Source organism: Siphateles boraxobius, unplaced genomic scaffold, assembly GCF_051911475.1.
Source record: "Siphateles boraxobius isolate OS27281-9 unplaced genomic scaffold, OSU_SipBor_1 9, whole genome shotgun sequence".
In the NCBI taxonomy this organism is placed as follows: domain Eukaryota; kingdom Metazoa; phylum Chordata; class Actinopteri; order Cypriniformes; family Leuciscidae; genus Siphateles; species Siphateles boraxobius.
In genome coordinates, this window is record NW_027509219.1 from 15,493,873 (window position 1) to 15,504,742 (window position 10,870).

At 35.2% G+C, this 10,870-nt stretch overlaps 1 protein-coding gene across 3 annotated transcripts; it reads right to left on the reverse strand.

The window, feature by feature from the left end:
- Positions 1-813: 813 nt before the first annotated feature.
- stx2b (syntaxin 2b) lies at positions 814-10,745 on the reverse strand. 3 transcript variants are annotated; one of them, XM_077224487.1, is made up of 12 exons: positions 10,485-10,730; positions 10,242-10,380; positions 9,934-10,014; positions 8,675-8,774; positions 6,834-6,908; positions 6,660-6,727; positions 6,456-6,564; positions 4,869-4,942; positions 3,744-3,881; positions 3,209-3,319; positions 1,681-1,832; positions 814-1,473 (listed from the first exon to the last, which is right to left on the reverse strand). In XM_077224487.1, exons 2-11 carry the CDS (start codon positions 10,269-10,271, stop codon positions 1,695-1,697), a joined length of 924 nt encoding a protein of 307 aa, XP_077080602.1. In that variant the 5' UTR covers positions 10,272-10,380; positions 10,485-10,730; the 3' UTR covers positions 814-1,473; positions 1,681-1,694. The 3 variants fall into 3 exon arrangements, with proteins under 3 accessions (XP_077080602.1, XP_077080604.1, XP_077080603.1); XM_077224489.1 differs by lacking the exon at positions 1,681-1,832 and having other exon boundaries at positions 10,485-10,745; XM_077224488.1 differs by lacking the exon at positions 10,485-10,730 and having other exon boundaries at positions 10,242-10,400.
- Positions 10,746-10,870: the final 125 nt, after the last annotated feature.

A 10,870-nucleotide genomic window follows, 5' to 3' on the forward strand; every position in this document is an offset into this window, starting at 1 on the left:
TATTCAGCTTCCATCATGCTGTGTATGTGTATGTGCATATGGATTTCACAGACAGCATCTAGTGTGTCTAATGTGTGTGAGTGTGTTCCCCAGCTGCTGTGCGTCCAGAGTAAAATCCCATGAGCATCAGTATATGCACCTGCCTCAGCTTTGTCACGCATACTGAGGTTCTCATGGTAACGGTGAGGATGATGTCATCAACAAGGAGTGTTGAGGACTTCTCATTAAAACAACGGTAGTGTTTTCTGGACTTTCTGGATATGGAATTATCAGTTGATCGATACCATGGAAAAGAAGATAATGTAAATAATGAAGCTTATGATTTTTAGTTTTTGATACTGTAGAGAAAGCGATATTTAACTAGCATTAAACAGTTTGTGGCATTTAAGATTTTTTTAAAGGAGACTTTTATGCTCACCAAGATTGCAATTATTTGATTTAAAATATAGTAAAAACTGTAATATTGTGAAATATTATTACAATTTAAAAAAGCCATTTTTTATCTCAATATAATTAATTTATTTCTGTGATCCAAAGCTGAATTTTCAGCATTATTATTACGGTCTTCAGTGTCACATGATCCTTCAGAAATCATTCTAATAGTCTGATTTTGTGCTCAAGAATCATTTCTCTAAATATGATCAATATTAAAGTTCCAGTATGAACAAAAAGCTAAATATTTGTAACAATGTAAATGACCAAAAGAGACAGTAAAGACCATTAAATGAATCCTTGCTGACTAAAAGTACAAACTTTTGAACACAATTGTATGTGATGAACATTCACCAATAACAAAAGGATAAAGTATGACAGTTTTGAGCAGAGAGCAACTCATTTATTTTACAATATACTTTGTGAGCATTTGACTATATGGTAACATTCCTTTCAGGTACAGTCATATGCAAGAGACAAAAAAGAAAAACATTGTGATTAAAACTTGTTTTGTAACATTGTTCACAGATCTGACATCATATTGTGTGGAGACAACGGTCATATCGAACAGTCAAACCATTGTGTAAAAGCTGAAACAAATTATTTTGAACTTGTGACTTGAATATAATAGTTTAATTTTAATTTATTTATTAAAGAATATCTTAAGTGCACTTTATTGGATTGCATTTAACTCCACATCGTCAGTCAGACCTCCCAAAGTACGAAGTACCCAAATTTACATATTGTAATATTAGAAAACATTACTTAATTGTGCAAAATTGAATTACCAGCATTGAATAAATGAAAGACAGAAAATTACCTCTGGTTGCTATAGTAAGTGGCAAGGCATACAAGTCAGAGGAAAGTCTTTGACCACAATTCATTGGAATTTTTCACACAATTCACTGGAAATGAAATCAAGAGCAGTGTGGTATGCAGCAGGACAAAAAACTATTTGTTTTCGCTGTAAACTGCAACGACAATGATGACGAGAAGAATGATGATGCACACGGCTCCACAAATGCCAACATAGACCAGTTTCTATGACACAGAAATATTGAACAACAGAGAAAAAGTATCAGTATGTATAAAATTACTCAATGCAAATGTACCTTTTTTGTAATTAGTTAGAAGCAAATAAACTGGCATCATTTGAATCTTTCTTCAAACCCTTTAAAATGACTTTGTTATTCAAGAAAGTGAAAGTAGGCTAGATGAGATTGTTAGTAATTGGGCACTGGCTTTTACCTTGGGAACCCTGCTTAGACAGGATTGGCTGCATTAGAGCTGGAGGAGGCGGAGTTAGTAGTGGTTTTAGCAGACAGGCCCACAGACAAGCCAACAATTAGTGCGACCACACCAAGCACGGACAAAACAATAAGAGCAAGAATGATGTATTTCTGTACAAGACAGAAAGAAAGTGTTATAATGATTGCATTTATTTAAGCACTTGGTAACATTTAAAAATTCTGAAGAGCAGAATATTCTTAGCCTGTAGTACATGTTGTAACAGAATAAAACTAAAGAGCTCTACGCCCTCCAAATGTGACCCTGGGTGACAAAACCAGTCATATGGGTCATTTTTTGGAAATGAGATTTATACATCACATGGAAGCTGAATAATTAAGCTTTCCATTGATGTATGGTTTGTTAGGATAGGACAATATTTGGCCGAGATACAACTATTTGAAAATTTGGAATCTGAGGGTGCAAAAAAAATCGAAACATTGAGAAAATCCCCTTTAAAGTTGTCCATTTATGTTCGCGATTGTGCTGCATTCACTCACAAAAATAAATGTTTTATACATTTACGGTAGGAAATTTACAAAATATCTTCAAGGAACATGATCTTTACTTAATATCCTAATGATTTTTGGCATAAAATAAAAATTGATAATTTTGACCCATGCAATGTATTGTTGGCTATTCCCACAAATATACTCGTGCGACTTAAGACTGGTTTTGTGATCCAGGGTCACAAATGTGTTATTTTAGGGCTGTATTATTTCTGATTATTACAAACTCTGATTGGAGGCAAAAAAAAAAAGAAAAAAAAGAGGAATATTATGTGGGACTGGTTTCACAGACAGAGCTTAATTTAAGCCAGGAATAGGCCTTAGTTCAAGTAGGACATTTAAGAAAAACATTACTGGTGTGCATCTTAAGAACAAAACAATATCAGTGATATATTTTAAGATATGCCAGTGCAAGTTGCTTTCAGTTAAAACAGCTCAAGCATACACTTTAGTCTGGGACTAGGCTTAAAACGTTTCTGTGAAACCGGATAAGGCTGGAATACACTACATGGGTTTTGCCACGATTTAATGTCTGGAGGAGTCGACGCTAGTTGCCGGAAGTCAGAGCCAGCCTGCAGATTTTGAGCAGTGGGAGTTGACAGATTTCACATAAAATCATGTATTGTATGATGGACAAAGCCTATTTTAGCGTTAAGACTTTGATTCCATCCAGTCAAACATGTTTGATATTTTAAGCTGATTTTTAAACACATTATTGTTTGCGTTTGCCGTGTGTCTCCTAGTAACAAGGCGCATGTTTCTGCCTGAGTTTGTTGTGTTTGGAACAACTTGAAAGTTGTGATCCTCAGATGTTTAGTGCATGATGCCGAATTTTTTCTGCAACCATTTACAAAGTTGGCAAATGTGTGATGTCTAGTGTTTTAAAATCGGTTCAAGTTGTGTTGTGTAGTGCATTCCAGCCTTTAATCTCAGAGCTAATCAGTTTCTCTATGGAGAACTGTGTGTTTTTCTTCTCTTACCCTGCGGGCCTGTGTCTGGTACCTGACAGCTTTCTTGGTCTCCACTTTAGCTTGGTCGACGTATTCTACAGCATTGTTCACATTCTTTTCAATGTTGTCAATCATCTCACCCTGTACAACATAAATGAGTGACTCAACGAATGAATGCACTACAAGTGCTAATAACAACTAAGAAGTAAACCAATATGCTAACTAATAAGAAAACTGTTTATGGTCGTTCAGCTTTTGGTTTTGCGGCTCCAAATGATTGGAATGTATTACAAAAGTCATTGAAATTAGAGACATATATTTCAATCTATGCATTTAAAAAACTAAAAGGGAGTGTGTTTTTATCACAGCCTGTAAATGTTTTAATTGAATGTATATGTGTGTGCATGGCAATGTATGTTTGTATGTCTTTCAGGAGATTTTATCTCTCCTGCCAGGCTGTTGTTGAAAACAAGAACTTGTTCTTAAGTGGCTTGCCTGGTTAAATAAATGTAACTAAATAAGTGAACAAACAACAATACAGATTAGTGATGACTGTATACTGTACCTGGGTCTCAACAAGCATGGCCATGTCTACAAACATGTCATGTAGCTCTTTAATGCTGGATTCCAGCCGCAAAATGTCTTTATGTCTAGACTCGATCTCATTGAGGGCCTGTCGAGTTATCTTAGAGTCGGAGATGATCTGAAATCAAAGGATATATTTTACAGCCTCTAAGAACTTAAAAACAGTGTCAACACTCCATGAACATTAAAGGGACAGATCACCCAATTGTGTCATTTACTCATGTTAAAAACCTGTACATAGCTCTTAATTTTTTTCAAAAAACAATAAGAATAAAGACAATAAGAAATGTTTCTGAAGCACCAAATCATCATATTAGAATGATTTCTGAAGTGTAACATTTATATTCACGTGACACTGAAGACTGGAGTAATGATGCTGAAAATTCAGCTTTGCATTACATGAATAAATTACATTTTAAAATCTACTGAAATAGAAAACGGTTATTTTAAATTGCAATAATATTTCACAAATGACGTTTTTACTGTATTTTTTTATCAGCCTTGGTGAGCATAAGATATATATATATATTTTTTTTTTTTTAATCGTATCAACACTAAAGTTATGAATGGAAGTGTAAAAAAAATATGTTGTTGAAAATTTCTCAAGTTAGTACTCCATGTTATAAATATGGGTTTAAAACTACATGATTAATGAAGTTAATGATGACAGAATTATTATTTTTGGGTGAGCTGTCCCTTTAAACCAGGGGTGTCCAAACTCGGTCCTGGAGGGCCATTGTCTTGCAGAGTTTAGCTCCAACTTGCCTCAACACACCTGTCAGGAAGTTTCTAGAAAGACCTTGATTATTCAGGTGTGTTTAATTGAGGTTAGAGCTAAACTTTGCAGGACAGTGACCCTCCAGGAGCAGGATTGGACATCCCTGCTTTAAACAAACCATTACACAAAATGCAGAGAAACAGCCAGCAGAGGGAGCAAATTCTGCATAATCGTTGAAAAGATTAGTGTCTCTCATGTCATGTCACAAAAACAGTAAGATGAGAGGCCAAAGGAAATTGGCTCTGGATGAGAGCTGCAGTATTTTAATATTCCTTCCTTCAGCCTAGAGTAAGACTGGAAATAAGCATTTTCGAGAAGCAAACTCACATCAGAGGTGAAAATGGAAGGGTTTCCAGTCTCCAGCATCTCTTCCAGTTCCTCATTAGTTGTAATTCTTCCAGCTACAATATTCAGAAAGTGTAATAGATCAGAAAAAACAGCACTCTTCTCACGAACTGGACGATCCTGTTTAGGCCATTATTTGTTGGATAAACTGTGTGTGAATTTGTCATTTCTCAATGGATAAATGGCTGCGATGTGTGTGTGGTCATGCTTGGGGACTATATTGATTCAGCTGGGAAAATGAGAAGGAACATTACAATGGTTGAAACCATCAATGCAAAGGCCACTGGAAAAATACACAGTCAAATAATTAGCAGTGGACCAGTGCACGCATTCATACTTATATAAATATCTCACAACATACTAATTGGACCTCAAATACTGACTTCCAATAGCGCAAAACAAAACCTTTTTCATGGGTTTTATTTTTTTCAAATGCAAAGTTGAGGTAACTGGGTCTTCATGGGAATACAACAGTCACATGACTTATGACTCACTATACTATCAGATGACATTCTGCTCCTAGCCCACTGTGCAGAGGATCTCTGGAGGCCTGTTGCCCAGGTAACACTCGCCTTACAGTCTCTGGTGACAAACCGCTCCGTTTCACGTGTCGTAAAGCAAAGAAAGTACCTTATTAACACACACACCTCAAATTATATTTCATGAGCAGAATGTCATGTGATAAGAGAAACCATTGATTAGGCAAACATTTTTGCCCAAACTGCACTAAATTCTATTACTATTTTGCCTAAATATAAAAATAAAGCGCTAAAACTAAAATTAATCATTTTAAATGCTACAAGTGTATTTAGACATCACAACATTATGTACAGTATGAGAAATGGATATTCATTATGAGGTTGGCTAAAGACTACATTTCATATATAATTTTCACAATAAAATTATTAAATTAATAACTATTAAATAATAGCGCTTTTTTAAAGATTAATTTTAAGTAAGTCTTGGATCAAGGCCAAGGTAATCTAAATGTAAAAATATAAGAGATGAGTTTAAATATCCAATTTTAGCTAATATATATATATATATATATCAAACAATACTGATATGTTTTTAAAATCTCTAATACCGGCTTAATATCGTTCATCCCTAGCAAACACAGTTTAAAGGGAATGACACACGCAGCCGACGTCAAAGAGCTTGTGGTGACCGGTGACAAAAGCTGACCGTGTAATGACCGTGGGCCAAAAAACACACTGCAAACACTACAGCTGTCAGTCACCTAGCACATGCATTCTGTGCCTGTGTGTAAGGAAATAACTGTCTTTTGCAGCAGGTTTCAATATATATATTTCATAGTATCTATATTCATCATTCAAAAAGGAAAACCAAAACTAGGACTGCAGATATGCAAACCATAAACAAAGCAGCGCCTACGCTTTCTCAGAGAGAATAAGAGGGCCTTTTTTATTAATATACAGTGTATGCATGAAAATATATACAGTATGGTTATTTTAAGTGGAAATCTGTCAACTGTCAATAGTCTAGCTTACAGGTATCATATGTACATATGTGTTTGCGAATGTATGAAGGTACACATGTGTGACTCACTGATCTCCAGCTGTCTCTGAATCCTGCTTTTGCTCTTCTCTCTGAAGGACACTTGGGTTTCATTATATTGTGTCATTGCCTCCACAAATTTACATGACAAGTTAGTGTACTAAAAAAAGAAACAATAAGTGCAATAAATCAGTTTGAGATGAAAATATGCCTGTACAGGATGGTAGGATTTTAAAGGGGAGAGAAATTTCTCACTTGTGTTTTCTGAATGCGTGCATCCACTGCATTTTCCTGCTCATCTGAAGGTAGATTCTTTTGCATTGCTGAGGAGAAAATAGATCAGAACTTATTTATTTCCTTTTTCAAGTGCATTGGTGAGCTCTGCTTTATTATCATCAACAGACAGAAGCAGCTCGACATCAAACTCACATTTGAGGCTGGTCCGGACACAGTTGGCATGTTTCTTGATTTCCAATGTGAGTTGTTCCAGCTCTTCTTTTGTTTCTGATGGCAAAGTCATATTTTGGGATAAGAGAAATGAATACATTTATTCAACAAGGATGCATTAAATTGATCAAAAGTGACAATAAAGACATTTATATGTTACAAAAGATTCTATTTCAAATAAATGCAATTCTTGTACTTTCTGTTTTACTGTATGCTGATACAGTAAATTACTGTTTTACTATATTACGGTTTTACTGTATGTTGATCAAATAAATGCAAAGGCCCCTTCTTGATATTTCAGGGCCTAACGTTTACTTGATATACAACTCACAGATAATAGACTATTAAATAAACCACTGGCTATCAAAGTTAGTGTTTTTTTTGTTTTTTTACAAACAGTTTTGGAAATAAATATGCCCCTGTACAGCACTAGTTACATTAAGTGACATGTTGGAAAAACACTGTGGTGAGTTGAATATAAAATGCAGGCAGGTATACAGATGAAAAGTGACTGTAGATGGCTATGCTCACTCTTAAATAGGTGAAATATCACAATCCTCAAACAGATCATTCAATTTTACTATCAACTTGATACATCTCCGAGATACAACACGTGTGTGTGGAAGAAAAACAGAGCATAGAGTTTGTTGCAGAAACACTCACTCCCTTGCAGATCTCTTTATCTCAATCTCACATTCCTGCCTGCATGTCCCATACATGCCCTGCAAGTAACAGCCAAAACTAGCCTCAACTCACTGACTTAAAATTAAGAATGGATGGGGGAAACCATGATTCCTTGCATGCCCAAACTTGTCTCCCTATACTACATTTTAAAGGGTCTCTTTTCCCCATTTTTTAAAATTATTTTCTATACATTTGGTCATTGTGAGCAAATGCCATTCACCCTCATGAACACTGCCAAGACATTACAAAAGGTCCAATTACTCATAAGTATGTGTGTGCATGTGAGAAATGTTTTCCCTACAGCATTTTCCTGGCTTGCTTCAGAGGTGTACTTGTATAGAGTAATGTGATGTGATATTTCCGGCAGAAGAAGCCCATTTTCCTGTTATAAGGCTATGTGCCGCTGGGACGAGGATTATAAAATTGTTTCTTTGTTCATGACCGAACCCTGAGCATCAGTTGTTGTTGTTGTTTTTTTCATGTGTGTGTGTGCGTGTGTGGATATGAATGACGGAAACATTTAAAGTGGGTTCAGACAAAGACAACAGCAGTGTGACGCAAAGTCATTGTCATTTATTGGGTAATACAACAAAGAGGCTGAAAGCTAAACTGAAGTGAGTAACTTGGACAAATGTACAACTTAATTACCGATCAGTGTAAACTAGCCTCAGTGTCATATTAACCCATTTTAGCCTACTTTTAAAATGACTAGGTTTAACTAGGTTTAGAAAAAGATAAAACCAGAGTTAAATATAGTGTGAAAGCCTTTTACGGCACTTTTCCACTGCATAGTACGGTTCGGTAGGGGCATTTCACATATTTTGTGGTTAAAACAGTAGCTGCGTTTACATGAACAAGGGAAAGTAAAGGAAACGTAGTGCAGTGGAATGGAAAAATGTGTTCTGTGTGTACGGCCCCTTACTGCTCTCACTGGAGCAAACTGGGGTTAAGTCCCTTGCTCAAACGCTCAATGGTGACAGTTCATAAATCACACCTGAAAGGGTTTGAACCTTCGATCTGCTAACCTGACCACCTTGTCATTAAAAACTATTTAACCTGACCATTCAGAAACGAGTCCTTACTTGTTTCATTTGTAACATTTGCTCAAATTTCACAGTCTTTGAGTAGGGGTGACTTACTTTCATCAGGGTTGGGGGCTGAAAGGATCACACTATGTTTCTTCTTCACCTCATTCACTAGGGAGGAGATCTTATCGATGACACCTCTGACCTCCTCCACCTGAAATAAAGCAAAACATAGTTCAACACAAACCTTAAGGTTTCATTAATGATTTAGTGTGCACTTCTAGACGTGAACTGCTGGGTATGCATGTTGCATCATATTGGTAATTCATTTTCTTTCTTATAAATGTAATACTGTACATTACGATGGTGTGGTACCTAATATCAGTGGTACAATTTAAGGTTGCAATTTATTTTGATAGTTCACTTTCTACTAACTATAATTAGAGTATCAGTGGACTGTTAAGTTAGGGTCAGGGATAGTAGAATAAGTTGGCATGTACTTGCAAAGTTACTATTGTCAGTTGTTACAATGTCTGTTGAGGGACCATCAAGTGTTAAGCAGATATTAAGTCTACTAATACTGTAATGACTGGTATTTGACATGTAGTTGCATATTACTTATTGTTAGTAGAATGTCTAAAGTGAACTATCGAAAAAATTGTTACACGATTTAAAATAATTTTTAATGGTTTTAAATTAGTTAATTTATGCATTTACATACAACAGTGTAAAAATCAGTGGTGTTATTGTTAACCAAAACTAAAAATATTAAAAACAGTTTTTGATAACTCAAATAAAGACTCGACAATTTTTTATAAGTTAATCTTAATGTATTAACTAACATTAACTAACAACAAACAAAACATTTGTTACAGTATTTATTTATCGTTGTTACTGTAAGGTAATACATAATACAATTGTTCATTGTTTGCTCATGTTAGTTCACAGTGCATTAATTAATGTTAACAAATACAACTTTTGATTGTAATAATGTATTAGTATATGTTGAAACTAACATTAATTTAAATAAATAAATGCTATAGCCTAGTGAATGCTGAAGTATTGTTCATTCAAAATTCATGTTAACTAAAGTACTAACTAATGAAACCTTATTGTACAGTGTTACAAAAATATTGCATGAATAAATGAAAATATAAAAATAAAAGTTAATTTAAATATTAGGAAATTAACAATATTGAAATAACATATTTGAAATATCTGGCATTTATTTTGTTGATGAACAATAACATGAAAACAATTATCGGATTATAATAATCGATTCATTCGGCCCGAATTGTAATGCATTTTACTGTCCTTAACAAATAAACAGTGTACAGATGAGGAGCACATATCATAAAGATGAATAACTGCACCTTTCTGAAAAAGTTCTGCATTAAGTCATCTCTCTCCATGGACACAATGACACCTCCATCTTCACTGGTACTTTGCCTGCCCTAAAACAAAGCACAAAGACACAGATGAGCACGGAGGAAGAGGAAGACCAATACACTGACACAAACATGAGATGAAGACATAAACAATGGAGAAAGTTACCCCCAAACATGTATGTGTAGTTTTATGTAAAATATGGTACCCGTGTCACCAAAACACATTGATCTACATATATTATTGACTCTGTTAACAATTAGTTAGTCTAACTGGTTATTTATCAATCACTTACCGCATTTAAATCAGCCAGTCTGTCCCTCATAACAATGTCGTTGATCCGTCGTTTATCCTCTGTTGATTGTAACGTTACACATCCGTCGCGGTCCGCGCGCGTTAAAGTCCATTGCAAGTCCTGACTAGTTCACGACAAACTAAAGTGTATTGGAGAAAGTACATGAATTAACGTTTGGAGTTAGCAACTTTATAACTTTATATTTATTTATAAGCGATAAACGCTTATAAATAAAGGCTTTACCGTTCAAAGTTAATCCAGTTATGAAGTGGTGCGTGTTTGTTTGGTTGCCATCCTTTTAACTCACGCTCTCTTCTTCTCTGCGCGTTTAGATTAGATTATGGGCGCTGCTAAACGAAACAGGGTGGTAGTAACCATAGAAACAGCACTGCGTTGTCATATTATTTTTTTTCTTTTCTATTTTTTTTTTTACCATTTGCTGTGTTTTGATTAAATGCATATGACGATTCTCATTGTCATTCTTCAGGTGTAAATTTTAGTTCTGACGAATTAGAGCGTGTATGACGCTGTCACGTGGCGTCTGTTATTTTCCTCAGCGCTCGGCAAAAAGGCCCAATCAAAACCATTTTCGTTCGCGAATTAATTTAGCCTTTATAGGGTCAATGAAC